A 15,944-nucleotide genomic window follows, 5' to 3' on the forward strand; every position below is an offset into this window, starting at 1 on the left:
ATAATCTTCAGTAAAATCTTGCTTGCATGTGAAATCAGTGAGATTGTTCTGTAGTTTCCACATTCTGTTGCATCACCTTTCTTTGGAATAGGAAGAAATATCGATCTCTTCTAGTCAGTTGGCCAGGTGGTTTTTCTCCAGATTTCTTGGCACAACTTGGTGAGCATGTCCAGGGCAGCATCTGTTAACTGAAATACGTCAATTGATATACCATTTATTTGCGCGTGTTATATGGAGAGACAGGTCCTTAGAGAGGGACATCTTGCTTGGTAGGGTAGAGGGACAGCACAGGAGGGGAAGATCCTCTATGAGGCAGATTTATTCAGTGACTGGGATAATCGCAATTTGTGTGTCAGAGGCAATGCATTTGGCTCAGGGTAGAGCAGGGTTTAGGGCTGTTGTACATAGGGTCGCTATGAATCGCAAGTGACTTGACGGCACATAACAAGAGCAACCATATATCTTATGATTGTTTACCACCCACATAGACCATATTTTGCTCGAAAAGCCGCTGTTAATTTGAACTGCTAGGGAGCTCTGAGAATACTGATGTCATCCTCTGTAGGAATCAAATTTTATTGCTAAACTAAAGGCTGGATATTTCTGGTGATTCAGATCTGCCACAGTGGCTGCATGGGAGAGAGATGAGCAGCTTTCTGTTGTAATTGACGGTTTTATTAATCCAAGGGAGGGTTGCTATGAGTCATTACCAATTTAATGGCAGTGCGGTTTTCTAGTATGTTAAGATGTGCTTTATGAAAAATGAAAAGTAACAAGGGAAGCAAATAGCTGTTGGGATCAGAAATGATTCCAAATGAGCAGTTAAATAGTGTAATCCAGAGATGCCAGGCCATCAGTCTTCTGTCATGAGGAGAAGGTTGCCAGTGGAGAAGTGTGGGTGCCTTTACATGGCACGTTTCTCGGGGGTGGAGAAGAAGTGATACTCATCTGTCATTTATAATTTGGAAAACTAAATATTTCTATTATTAGATCTAGAGAATTTTAATTAATAGTGTTTATATATAAGCACATGGGAGAAGCAGAAAGTCAACTGACAGTTATTAATTCCATAAAATAGCAATTCCAGAAGAGGAATACTGTTTTATCATATGCCATTTGATGCAATAATAGATAATTATATAATCACAATAATGTCAATACTTAATGATTTAATGCAAATTGTGGAATATGTATAATAGGAGAAGAGCAGGTGATGGGCAAATAGGATAGCTGTGTTATAATGTCTAAGTTATGACTGAAGTTGATAAAGTAGGAAATAATAACAATATATACTGTTGACAGAACTTGAGGCATAAACCAAGAAGAAAGAGCAGAGGCTTAAGTGTGATCACAAGCATGTGTAGAGTGTGGTAATGATGGTGACAAGGGGCATTGTGTTATGGGGTGTTGCCAGAGAACTACCAGAAATACAAACTAAGCTTAGAAGAGGCCGTGGCACTAGGGATATCATTGTTAATGTCACGTGGATCTTGGCTGCAAGCAGAGAGTACGGTATTTCATTGACTACACAATACCGTTTGACTGTGTGCATCACAACAAACTGTGGCTAACCCTCAGAAGAATAGGAATCTGAGAACTCTTGATTGTACTTAAGTGAAACCTATACTTGGACCAGGAAGCAGTCGTCAGAACAAATCAAGGATACACTGCATGGTTCAAAATTAAGAATGGAGTTTGTCAGGGGTTTGTCCTATCTCCATACCTTTTAATTTATATGCAAAAGAGATCATCTGGGAGGCTGGGCTATATTAGGAGGAATGTGGCATCAAGATTGGAGACATACTCATCAACAACCTCATTATGCAGATGCCACAACCCTGCTTACTGAAACTGAGAACTTGAAACATTTGTTGCAGAAGGTCAAGTACTACAGCCTTGAATAGGGGTTAAAGCTCAACATCAAGAAGACAGAGACTCTCACCACTGGGCCAATAGACAGCACCATGATAGGTGGAGAAGAGATTGATGTTTGGCAACATCAGTTTTCTCAGATCCACAGCCAACACTCTTGGTACCTGCAGTCAAGAAATCAAGAATTATTGCTCCGGAAAAAGCTGATGTTAGAGACTTCTCAGAAGTGCTGATGGGCAACGATGTCTGTCTAGAGGCTGAGATACGCCTGATTTAGCCCATGTTGTTGTTTTTAGGTACAGTCTAGTTGTAGGTGACTCATAGTGACCCTATGAACAATAGGCTGGAGCACTGTTTATAGAGTTTCTGGAGGCAAGCCATTTCGGAAGTGTATGCCACTCCTGCTTCCAGGCTTGTTTTAGTCGGGAAGCTCTAGCAAACACTGTCCACCATGGGTAACCATTACCATGGTTTTTGAAATTACTTGCTATGCATGAGAAACCTGGACAGTGACCAAAAAATTCAAAAGAAGCATTGATGCTTTTAATTTGTGGTGCTGGAGATGAGTATTGAATATACCATGGACTTCTAATAGAACAGACTGGTCTGTCTTGGAGAGAATAAAATCAGACATCTTCTTGTTGGCAAGGATTTTGAAGCTCTTTCTCACATAGTTTGAGCACGTGGCCAGGAGGGACTGGTCCTTGGAGAACAATATCATGCTTTGGGAGAGTGGAACAATAGCTCAGGGACAAAGGCCCCGTGTAAGATAGATGGACGAAGTAACTAGGTTGATGGGGATAAGGTGTGTCGGAGACAGTGTATCGTAGGATAGGGCACAGTTCAGAGCTGTTGTACATAGGGTTACTCTGAGTTGCACTTGGCTTGATGGGATATGACAACAATATCATTTTTTAAATTTTATTGTGATTTTAATGAAAGTTTATAGAAAAGTTGGATTTTTATTCATTCATCGTTGTATATTTTCCTCCCTACACTCCCAGTTCACTTTGAAATATATATATATATTCATTCATTGTTGTGTAACTTCCTCTCTTCTTCCTCTACCCCATTCTCTTTTCTGTGAACCTCTTAATCTGGACTATTGTTACACAAATAATGCCTAATCATATATGAGGTTCTGTCATTCATCTGTTCCAATGTAGTGTTCATTATTTTAACTAATACTAATCTTTTTATACTTTTAAATTTAAAAAACTAACTCTGTATATATTTTGGCTGCAGGAATGACATCCTCTTCCTAAACAACATGCCTCTGGAAACTCTTATGAATTTTGAGATTGGCAGTAGTTTTTAGAATGGCTTTAGGTCTTGTTCATAGAGTTGAAATGAGTTGTGTTTGACTTGACGGCAATTGATGTTCCAAAAGTGAAATTTTTCAAGTTGTTTATGTTTACATTTTACAAGTTATATGTGTTTAAATATGTATTCATGATTCATTAGTGTTCCACAAAGCAAAAGAAACAACAACAGCATGGCTAATATTTCATAAAATTAAAGGAAAAACTAAAACTGTTTGTACCCCCTTCCATGTCCTTCCCTTTAATAGCAAATGCTTTCAATTATTATAAATAGTTATTTTTAAAATAACTTCTGTATGTCAATTTATTTCAGTTTTTCTCCATATTTCTGTATCTCTGAACAACATACGGGTACAACAACTTCTTGATTTTTAAATATTGACCATTTTCTGTTGTTTTTCATTAGCTTTAGTTTCATGTCACAGTATGAATCTTATGCCACCTTTAGTGTGATGTTAAGGGTTTTTATTCAGAATGGTTTCCCTAGCCAGTGACTGACTTTGCCATGTAGAGGGGCAGGAATATGTGAACAGGATGTGTTAGCCTATCCACAGGGAGACTGGCTAAACTCACCAATCCAGTAGGGATTGGCTAGTCTTGCCATTAAATTGAGTAAATCTAGCAGTAGAATTAGAGAATTTTCCTACCAGCAAAGATGCAGCCAGGGAATATTGTTCTTTGTTGCCAGAGATTCCATGCACGAAACAGATCAGGGCCTATGGGAGTAGCAGACATAGCAACCAGCAACAGAGAACCAGAGACCTGACATGAGACAGAGCCCGATGTTGGGACTGCTACACTGGAACTAAGAGCCTTTACCCAAGTTTGCCCTCGAGGACCAGAACCAAGAGCCTTTGTCCAAGTTTGCTAGACTACTGGGGCCTGTAGGATAGAGGCATAATTGGAAGGATTGAGTCTCAAGCTACAAGGCTAAAAGCTAAGATGCCTGTAAACACATAGCAGCTGTGTCCTGAGTATTCTCTAACCTGATGGCAACAGATTTCAGACCTAGTAGAGCAGTGAGTTTGGTGGTAGGATGAGTAAAAAGAGATGTGGGGGCATGGGAGATATTTTTGACTTGATGGGAATTGGTTTTGTGTTGTTGAAGGGGACAGTTCACTTTTGTGGAGTTGTTAAAGGTCAGATATGGCTGTCCATATGCTGCTCTTACTCTTTTCATAGTGTTTGTTCCTCTTATGGAGTATATTCAAGTGATTTTGGTCATGGGAAAATTTTGGACCGGGAAGCAGTGGACAGAACAGAGCAAGGAAAAACTGCATGGTTCAACATCAGGAAAGGAATTTATATGGGATGCATCCTGTCTCCAGTCCTTTTCAATCTGTTTGTGGAACAGATCATTAGGTAGGCTGGATGGACTTTATGAGGAGCAATGTGGAATTAGAGGAAGACTCAGCAACAGCCTGCGTGATGCAGATAACACAACCTTGCTTGCTAAAACTGAGGAGGACCTGAAGTATTTGCTACAGAAAGTCAAGAACTGGATTCGACTGTATGGATTAAAGCTCAACATCACAAAAGCGAAGATTCTCACCACTGAGTCAGATGGCAACTCTGTGATAGATGGAGAAGAGGTTGATGTTTACAATTTAAATTTGCTTGGATCTACACCCAACAGTACCAGCAGTCAAGAAATAAAAACACTAATTGCTCTGGGGAAAGCTGCTGCCAGGGTCCTCTCAAAAGTGCTGAAGAGAAATGATGTTAGTCTGGAGACTGATGTATGCCTGATTCAGCTATGGTCTTTGCAGTTACTTGCTGTGCATCAGATACCTGGACAATAAGTAATGATGACAGAGAAGAATCTATGCCTTTCAGTTGTGGTGCTAGAGAACAGTATTGAAGATACTCATGAACTGCAAAGAGAATAAACAGGTTTGTCTTTCGATAGGGTAAAACCAGGCTGCTTCTTTGAAGCAAGGATTTTGAAGCTTCATCTCACACGCTTTGGTCATGTGGGCGAGAGAGACTTAATTCCTGGAGAAGACCATTATATTTGGATGAGTGGTGAAGAGTGGAGGGACTTCTTAGGAGAGGAAGGAAGGCCCTAGATGAGACGAATTTACCCAGTAACTTGGTGTAGGTGTGTGAGAGACAGTGAGACTGGCTCTAGATAGAGCAGATTTTAGACATGTGAATAGGGTCCCTTTGAGTTGGAGGCAACTTGATGGCACATAAAAACCAGGATAACAAATAGTTTCATCACCATTGTGAGAGACTGAGGAGGGCAATAAATTGAAAAACAAAAACAAAACATTGGGATTAATAACAGTGGAAACCGTGGCAGAGAAAATGTGATGGTGATTTTGGCCACACACGTTTTCTCGGTTCAGCATACCTTTTTATAGAGTTGTTCTTGCTGACTGCCTAATCAGTTCCCTTTCTCCTAGCCTTTACTTTTTTTACGTTTCTTACAAGTAGTTGAAAGGAAGAAAAAAAAACCACACAAGTAGTTGAAAGGACTGAGGGTGCTGGTTTTCAGATTAAATGCTGAAGACAAAATGCATAAATACATGTCAAACAACACATACCTATTGAAACTTATAAAATTATAAAAATTAAATTTTAGTGGTGAAAACTTTATGGAAAATAATGCAAATTTTAAGCACTACAGTCCATATGTTGTTGCTTATTTATTTATTTTGTCTGAAGGAAGAAAAGCACATGTTTTTGTACTCATAAAGTTCATAATCTAACAGGAAAGGTTTTGCCATTCCTGGAATTACTAATTTCATAAATATTATCAAAGAGAAGTGCATGAGACTTTAGCAGTGTTTGTTAGGAGATCTAAACTTGGTGAGACCGAGGGTGATTTTCTTATGAAAGTGATATGAAATCTGAAGTTTGAAGAATGTGATTGTATTCAGGCTAGTCACAAGGGAGCTCTGGTGGCTTAATGGGAAGTAGTTCCACTGCCAATCCATAGGGAAATGGTTTAAATATACCTGCTGCTCCATGGGAGAAAGATGGACAGTCTCCTCTTGTTCAGTAAACTACATGGAAAAACTCTGGAGGTTCAGCTATGAGTTACTTCTGACCTGATGGTACATAACAAAAGCAACAAAAGTACAAATTGTGTTTGTCAGATAGGAGGAAAGAACGTTATAAAGTAGAAAAAAGTATATTGAAAGGCTTACAGAAAGTATCTTCTTGGACTGAAAAGGAGACATTTCTCTTAGATATATACAGAACAATGACAGACAGAAACTAGACTATTTTAAGGCAGATTAGAATCTATAAACATCTTCCAGGAAGGGGGGGATGATATAATTGGTATTCTGTTTATTGTCCGAGGATATTATTGCTTCAGTTGTGCATTTATTGCATTTAGTGCCTGTAAAACATCTGAGAGTAACTGTACCTACTAATTGCTTACCAGCTCTCTCATCATGTGAATTTCATCTTTGTAACAGTACTGGAAATCTGTTGTCTATTTTATGCCTTTAAAATGTTAAACTGGAAGTAATGAACAAACACCCTACTTACTGTGAGGCTGATATGAGGGTAATGTTGACTATGACAGTCAAGGCTGTGGGTAATCTTGACTGAGCTTTAGGTCTCAACAGTTATGTAATGATGTTTTTTTGCAAAATGTAATGTCATAGCCATCTGTCATTTTGTGATCTTGTGTGCTTTTCTGATCATACTGCTTTTTTCCATAAAACCACTTATTGCATGGCAAACTAGCCTCTTGCCTTTGGAGCCCAAGCATATTTATATGTGAGAAGAGAGTGCATTAAAATATTCAATCTCCTGAATAAAGTCTGGCCTGGGGTAAGAATAAGGTACTTGTAACGTTTGCCCTAATTCATATTGTAGAGTAAGTAACGAGGCCTAGACTCTTTAGACTGAGAAAGAAGAGAGCTGGGATAAATATTAAGGCAAGCTAGTATTTAATATATATATTTGTTCTATACCACTGAGTCAGAACTGGTGGATAGGTTACCCTTCAGTGGATTTTCAGAGGCAATTAATTGCATGGAAGGAGTTGTCCATCCTTCTCCCATGGAGTAGTTGGTAGACTTGAACCGTGGGCCTTTGCGATTGCAACACAGCTTCGTGCAAAGTTTATCGTAAAAGAACACACAAAATAATGAAAATTTGGCATTTTGGAATTAAAGGGAAGCATGTTTCTAGAATGAGAAGGTGAAGGCATTCTATCAAATGCTGCTGAGAGGGACATGAGATGAAAACTGGGGAAAATGTTAAATGAACTCAGAATTGCTGGTAAGTATTTATCTTACTGAACGGGGGAAGGCTGAAATAAAAGATGCTGAGACGGTGTGATGTGACAGTTTGTTTGGCAATGGAAGGAAAACATCACTGAGAAAACCGATAATAAAAATTTTAAAAGTGATAATAGAACTTGGTGAACTAATCAAGGACCACTCAGATATGGAAGGACTTATTCTAGTGCCATTTATGAGTAGATTATTCAAGACATGTGGATATAATTCCTAGATATTTAATAGGCATGCTTTTTTTTTCTGTCATGCAGTGTAAAAAAACAAAGCCAAAACCCCTTGCCACTGAGATCATTCTGACACGTAATGGCCCCGTAGAATTGGTTTGTATAGTTTCCATGCCTATAAATTATTACAGATGCTCACTGTCTTATCCTTCTACTGTTGAGCTACTGAGGGATTCAAACTGCTGACCTTTTTACTAGCTAGCAGCAATGTGATTTTACTCATAACACCTCCAGGGTGCCATAATACACTCCCAACTCAAAAATCTTAACTGCAGCTGAATTGATTCTGACTCATAGCAAGGATCCATTAGGGTTCTAAGTTTGTAATAGGAACATACTGCAAGTATTGCTCCTGAGGATTCAAACCACTACAGACAGGCTGCTCTTGTGTCAGCAGTGCAGCATGGTATAGCTAAGGGCACCAGAGCTCCTCTCATACATACCAGTTAACAGTTACTAGAATAATCAGAAAAATTAAGTACCTGCTGTTTGTGCTCCCTATGTTTTACACTATTTTAAATATTCACATTTCTCCTAGAATTATCTCAGTTTTTATATGAAAATAATGAAACTTAGACTGTGCTTGTTAGATGCTACCAAGTCAGTCCTGACTCTTAGAAAGCTGCTAGACAGCAGAATGAAATGCTGCCCATTGCTGGACCAGCCTCACCAATACTGTTGTACCTGAGCCCATTGTTACAGATGCTTAATCTTGGACTCGCTGTATAACTTACATAGTGTTCCCAACTTTGGTGATGGAATCATACTGTGTGTTCAGATACGACCCCAAAGCCCACAAAGCCCATTGCCCTTTTTTTAAATACAATTTGTTATTTAATAATTTAACCATGTATTCATATATCTGTATAAGTATTTATACTTATAGACAGATAATACATATATACTTATTAGAATAATCACACATATTTTTTGGTTACTGTAGGTCTGTTACCTTTTAATAATAATAATTACCCTATCTGTCGTTAACTTCCCATTTACTTTAGGTGAATAAGTGTTCTTAGTGGAACACAACATTCTTCCATGTGCTTATCAGAAATATATTAGTCTTAAAAAAATAGAAATGTATTAGTCTTCCTTCTTTTGTTTTTATAGCTGTAATCATAAAAAGATATTTGGCCAGGACAATCTTTAGAAACATTCCACAGAATATGTGATCCCTATGATGTTATCCATATGTCCACTCTTTTAGATGCTGTTTATTTTCACACATGATGGGTAATAGCTTTGAGGAATTCTTTATGCCACAAATGTCAGTGCAGTATTTCTGATACCTAATAATAACATATTACTTTCAGAAATAAAGAATATCTCCTGTTATTTTTATGTATGTGGAAAACAAACTTTCTTTAGATATGCTTGAGATGGAATCACTTGGGGGTATTTTTTAAAAAATAGCCTTGGCTAAGCCATCAGTGGTGATGTTGATTTAGATGTTAAATGTGTTCCGCGTTCATCATGTGCTTTTTGTATACGGTTCCCAGGGGGATTTTGATATTGTTAGTTATATTTGATTTATTTTGCGTTATAGGTGTTTTGCTTTAGTATCCATTATTTTTTAAATGAGAAAAACCAATAGGAAAATAAATTCAGAATGTTAAAACTGTTTCATTTATCTTCTAAGTGTGTGCATGCATATTAGAAAAAGCATATACATGTATGCACATCTTGACTCTGTAATGTGTTCTCTCTCTGTCTTGCTCATAAAATGTTACTTTTTCCATCCCGAATTCAATTATTAATTGCTTTTTTTGGTATTTCACAGAATGGTTGTTGAGCCAAGTCTCCAAGATGAAAATGAATTCTTGTATGCTGCACAGCCTGAATTACTCAAGTACAGGAGCACTCACCTTCCAGTTGAGAAGGTTACGGAATGGTATCAGACTCGGGCAGAGGAAATAGAGCATTATTCCCGACAGGTAAGGGCACGTGCCAGCCATTGCTCAGCACGGCTTGCAGTGCAGCTGGAGAGTCTGTGACTGTGACCACTAGTGCAAGTGTACAGTAGTGCCAGGAATCATATATGTACTTTGCAGAGAGCAAGACTGTTTCTTAATGCTTTTGTCATTTAACTTGTTTTCAAAAGTTTTGCAACACTTTGTAGATTCTTAAAAGATCAAATGAGCTCTGTTGGCATAGGGAGTTTCACTGCTATTGGGTGATTACTACTTGGTGGCAATGAGTTGAGAATTTAAAGATTAAATACATAAAATAAAAAATGTGTTTTTTATCATACTAGCATAAAACATACTATCATAGGTTTTTCTGTATTATGAATGACTTTTAAACCACATTAATTAGAAAGATTGTACTAATTTCTTGATTAGTTCCTATTGTTTTATAGTTATGTTATTAATTGTTATTTTGACATTTAGGAAACATGTTGACTGTCTTTTCCTTAAGCCCATGTCTGTTTTCTCTCAGTTTTGGGTGTCTTTTCCTAAGTGAATAATGATTACATCAGAGAATTTGGAAGGGAGAGAAAATTGAACCTTAATATATATCCCCTTACATCACTTAGCTCTGCCTAACAGACTGTGACTCTTGGCGTATTTCCTGCCTTTCTGTACCTTACATTTCTCATGGAATTAGGCTTATACCAGAATTAATAAGAACAAAACAAAATATACATCAAAGCATTAAAAGATCTGCCAGTTGAAGTACTTTGTAAATGTAAGGACTAGTTGTTTTCATCATTTAAAATATCTAGACTACCAAATAGCAGAAACAAAGCAGTGACTGTCACGGTGATTCTGACTCATGGAGGGGCTTCCAGAAGGGCAGGATAGAACCGCAATTCATAGGACTTTAAAAAAAAGTTGATTGATTTTTTTCATTTCAGTGAAAGTTTACAAATCATATTGGTTTTTCATTTGATCATATACATCTTGTTTTGTAACATTGCAGTGACTTAGAGTGACCCTGTGAACAACAGATGTAAACCTTTCCCTAGCTGGTGCCAGAATCCGTTATTATTGTTATATACCATCATCAGAGTAGATGTTGATAATTCATAGCAAAGAATGGCAGAATTCAATTTGAAGTGCAGTTTCAGTTCTAACAAACACATGACATTTCTCTTTACTTTCATTCTTGGCTTTAGAGCACTTGTCCTACCGTCAGGCTTTTATTTGACAGGAAGAATGATTGAGAGGGTCTGCTGAGCAGCAGAATCGTAAAGAAGTCAACACCTGGAGTGTTCTTGACGTAGCAAGTATTTTGTAATCCTCCTTTTTCATTCTGAAAATCATAGACAGTGTAATTTATTTAAAAAAAAGTCAGTGACTTAGCTGCAATATAGGGGGTAAATACAATATATATGCTTTGTCATGATCACCCTGGAAGTATGCAGTATGAAATATTTTGGATAAAACAGCTGCCAGAGCTTCTAGCAATTACAGACAGGTTCAGGTGTATGGTGAATTCAAGATTGCAAATGGATGGCAGGGATGTGACTGACTCAGGATCAAGTTTTCAACAAAACATGGTTTATATGATAACAGTGTTTTGAGAAAGTCCAGTGTAAATAAAACCATGTATACACTTTTGTACAAATGTTAAATAATGCTTTTTTCTACTTGATCTGAGTAGCAGAGTTGACATTGGATGTGTGGATTCTTAGTTAATGCTCTTTAACCTTTTAAAGCCTATGGAAGTTTCTGAAATTAAAAATTTTCGGTAGCATTTAAATAATATGTAAACTTCTTGAATCTTTTTGAGTAAATGGAGATAAAGAAAGAAGAATGAGTTTTGGTTGCTTCGTTTAATTATTTTGTGTATTTCAGTTTTTGCTTTTGTTAAAAAACAAAAGCAAACTAAAAAACACACCAGTTATATATTGAGGCTGTGTAGCTTTGCCAGAAAGTGATTCCTGATACAAGTTTATAATTTTCATTTTTAGAGATTTAATTGTTGTGGGACTCATTTTTCCTCAGTGTCTAGCAATGCCTCTAGCAAAACTTGTTTGCTGGTTTAGGAAAATATTGTTTTGTTGAATTATATCCAGTTATGTCTTAGAGTATGTGATATGGTTTTGTAAATTGCATTGAAGCCTACTTTATTTAAAATGTCAGTAATTTTATTTCAAAAGCATTTTTTGAGTAACTGCTTTGGAATGCAACACATTCAAAGATGAGACTTGAAAGACAAATAGGAGTCACAAAATAATTGTGTTAGAAATTTTTAATGCACTTTGTAGTCAAAGTGTTACTTTCATAAAATTGTCATTTATGTATTGTCTTCTTCATGTTGTTGTTGTTACGTGCCATCGAGTCGTTTGCGACTCATAGCGACCCTATGTACAACAGTCCTAAACCCTGCTCTATCCTGTGCCAATCGCACTACCTCTGACACACCCATCCTGATTACTCCAGTCACTGAATCAGTCCACCTCTAGAGGGTCTTCCCCTCTTGCGCTGTCCCTCCACTCTCCCAAGCATGATGTCCCTCTCCAAGGACCTGTTCCTCCTTACAACATTTCCGAAGAATGTCAGACGAAGCCCCAGAATCCTTGCCTCCAAGGAGTAGCCTGTTTTAACCCTCTCCAGGGTGAATCTGTTTGTTTTCCTGGCAGTCCATGGGACATTCAATACTGTTCTCTAGCACCACAGCTCAAAGGCATCAATTCTCCTTCTATCCTCCCTAGTCAATGTCCAACTCTCTGATACATAACAAGTAATTGCAAAGACCATGACTGTATCAGGCACACCTTAATCTCCAGAGAGACACTGTTGCTCTTGAGAGAGGTCCCTAACAGCAGACTTTCCCATTGCAATATGTTTTTTTTATTTCCTGGCTGCTGGTGCTAAGAGTGTTGACCATGTCTTCTTCATACTTGCTGAAAATTCAATAAAGAGCTTTTGAAAAAATATAACTAAAATAGAATATAATAATAAAATCCTTCCAGATGTGAACTTTATTAATTTAAAAAAGAATCTGTTGAAGTTTCGTTGAATTACTCCTGTTTTTTGCCTAGGTTAATGCTACATACCTTTCCTATATGTTCTTTTTCCTCCTCGTATTCTTTCAAACCACACTTTCCAACTGAAAATACATTTCTTCTTTGTTTACTTCATCCTTTCCTGTTCTGTTTTCATTGACGTACTTTTGGTTGACCTTTGATGTTTCATGGCATTCTAGGTTTGGGGTTTTTTGTTGGGTTGGTTGGTTGGTTTTTCCTTCTCTCTAGTCTGCGTTCTAGCCTCCTCTTCTCTGTGTCTTGCCTTCTTTCTGTACCTTCCATTACACCATTTCTACGTTATCCATCTCAGAAAATGTTTGTGTTTTGTGGGAAGTTGAGAATGTGCTTCCATGTGCACATTTATTTCCACGCTTCCCCAGAGGACAGGATTTTGAGAGTACCTGTACTCTCTTGTCTTAGTTCTCTAATGCTGCTATAACATAGATACCCTAAGTGAATAGCTTTAATAATCAGAAATTTATTCTCTTAAATGTTAAGAGGCTAGAAGTCCAAGCTCAAGATACTTCCTGGAGGGAAGCCCCAGCATTCCCTGGAAACTTCAGTGTCCTGTCTCTTTCAGATACCAGCAGGTTTTGTCTAGCAGGGATATGGGTACAAAAAGGATTATTTGGTGATGGTGCTAAAGGTCCCTGCTCTTAGCTCCTTTTTCTTTCCTTTTATTACTAGTAAGGTAAAGGTGTTATGTGCCATACCTTATGGGGAAGCGCCCTTGCCCCCTTTACATACACGTAGGGCTGTGATGAGATTAGAGTGTTGTATTCCTCTATTAATCCTTTTATAGCTGTTGGGCTTAAGAGATCATAGGAAATTATTGCATACTTTTCTTATATTGTTACGTATATGTGTTTTAGGGATCCATGACACTTGGATTCTCTAAACATGCTCAGGATTGTCATTCACCTGTTTTCTCTCTCCTATAATTAGCCTCTTCTTTACTGCTTCTTTATTATTCTCTTTTTTGACATATAAAAATAATGTAAAAAAGTAAAATAATTTCTCATAGCTGATTCTCTAGAGACTTTTTCCCAGGCTGTAAATTGCATGGGAGGAGATTGCCCTTCTTTTCCCCTCAAAGCTCCTAGTGGGCTCAAACCTCCAGATACTTGCTTTGGTTAGCAATGCTACTTCCTGTGGACTCTGCCACTAAAGCACCTTCAATTTTTTAAAAAAAGGATCGTTTTGGAGCCTTCTTTTTTACCACTGCTTTTTTAACCAGCTTTTTTTCATAACAGCATAACACAACTCAGAAGGAACTGCTTTGTTCTGTCCTGATCTTTTTTCATTCATTATTTTCCTACATTATGATTCCTCCTGTTGAAACTAGACACAGTCCAGTTTACCTTTTAATATCATATTCCTTGCATGTATTATTTATCAACACTGACACTGTTCTTTGACACTATTCCTTAAGGTTCCCTCTCAACAATTTATTTAGACTTCCTTGGTACCATTTCCATTTTTTATCATCCTTTTCTTATCCATTCATTTTTCCAGTTACTTTTTTTCTTGCTCTTCTTTCCTAAATAGTGCTAATCCTCGGAGTGCAGCTTTTGTCCCTGTATGATCCATTCATCTCCTTTTCAGATAATATTCTGTGACTTATATACTCACAGTTCTTAAATATCTCTAGCCAAAGACACAGTAAATGTGCAGATTTTGTTTGTTTGAATTTGGATGTATCATTGGGCAACTTTATTAAGATGTTCCAGATAGATTGGTCCATGGTAAAAATAATTTTTACTTTCCTAAATGTCCCTTTCTTATATTTCTCTAGAGGAACATTGTCTTCTCTCCAACTGCTTAGATGAGAAAACAAAAGCACCATTCTAGAGCTCTCTTTCTTACTCTCATTCCTTTTATGACTTACATACATTTGGTAAATTCTTTTAAGTTATAATTTTCTTCTTTCATTTTACCTATAATACTACTTGCCTTAGTTTAGATCTTTAAATGTTATTCAATACATAGCAAGTTTGAGCAAATTAGTGAAGAAAAAAAATTCATTAATGAATGGATAAATATATTTCTGTCAGGATTTTTGTGTTAATACTTGTAGTTCTCACTATTTTTAGTCTAATTCATTTCCTATTCACCATTCATATTTCATTCAACAGTCATTAAATACTGAATATTCTTTCTGAAATATGAATGATGTGCACCAGTCTACGGTATTTAATAATAATACATTTCAGAATAAATTATAAATTTCTTAGTTGAGCAAACTATAGTATGCATGATCAGACCCCTTCCGACTACTGTAGCTAGCCTTATTTCTCATTGCTTCATTTAATTACCTTGTTTTTACCCTGGAACTAATTATACTTTCATAATTATGTATCTTTAATTTCTGCACTGTTCTGTTTTACTTATTCTCCTTTTTTGTTTGATTAACCTACTGATTTCTTTAAGGCTATATTAAGCATTCCCTTCTCTGGGAAATTTTCAGACTCTGTCTGGTTGGACTAAGTATCTTTTCCTTCAAAATCTTAATCATGGATATCACTTAGTTCATTCTGCTTCAATCTCCAGGTAGTCTCTCCTTATTAGATTAGGACGTCTGCCAAGGAAGATATCTCATCCTACTCTATTTTGTCAGTTTTCTAGTGCTGATACTGCTTGTAAATGAAGTATTTCTCTTCATGAAATGAGAATACTTTGTTTGTATTCCTAACTCCTAGAATAATGCTAAGCACCTAATAAGCTCTCAATAAATAAAGAAATGTTAGTGTAAGACTAAGAAGCTTATACTGGGGTCTCCGAGGCCATAATAGTTGGATTTACCATCAGTCAAAAGATTTGTCAGTTCAGTCTGATCAAGTGTGATGAGCCAAATTACAGTGTACTGAACGTCCCGTAAGATTGGCCTAAATGAAGGGGAAGGATTTAACATGAGACAGAGAAAATACCTGTGACAGAGTTTATCAGTGAGCAAATAAGTTTTTAATGTGTTCTTTTTGGAAGGCTCAGTGGAGGTTTAAGTATTGAACATGAACATGAAAGCAAAACCTTAGAAATAAACATTCTTTGTGGATCAGAGTAGTATAGTGAAGATAAAATTAATTTAGAGTTCTAACTAACTGCATTGGTTTTTATTCCTAGTAATATAGTGTAAGAATGATATAAACGGATTCATAAGGCAGTCTTGTCAATTGTGCATTGAGCTACAATTTTAAGAAGATTATATTCTTTCTTTCTTGTTAGTATTTCTTATTTTACTCTTTTGAAATTTGTATGAATGTAATTGATAGAGAACTTTTAATGC

The 15,944-nt window shown here is 36.9% G+C and overlaps 1 protein-coding gene across 1 annotated transcript in view; it reads left to right on the forward strand.

The window, feature by feature from the left end:
• Positions 1-15,944, forward strand: part of NBAS (neuroblastoma amplified sequence) — a 611,780-nt gene that overhangs the window by 203,119 nt on the left and 392,717 nt on the right. The window contains exon 23 of the mRNA XM_006880668.1: positions 9,467-9,620. Within this exon, the coding sequence (XP_006880730.1) occupies positions 9,467-9,620 (154 nt within the window). The remainder of the gene's footprint in view (positions 1-9,466; positions 9,621-15,944) is intronic.

The sequence above is a fragment of the Elephantulus edwardii genome, unplaced genomic scaffold (genome assembly GCF_000299155.1).
Source record: "Elephantulus edwardii isolate Elephantulus edwardi_28Jun2011 unplaced genomic scaffold, EleEdw1.0 scaffold00009, whole genome shotgun sequence".
Taxonomy (NCBI): Eukaryota; Metazoa; Chordata; class Mammalia; order Macroscelidea; family Macroscelididae; genus Elephantulus; species Elephantulus edwardii.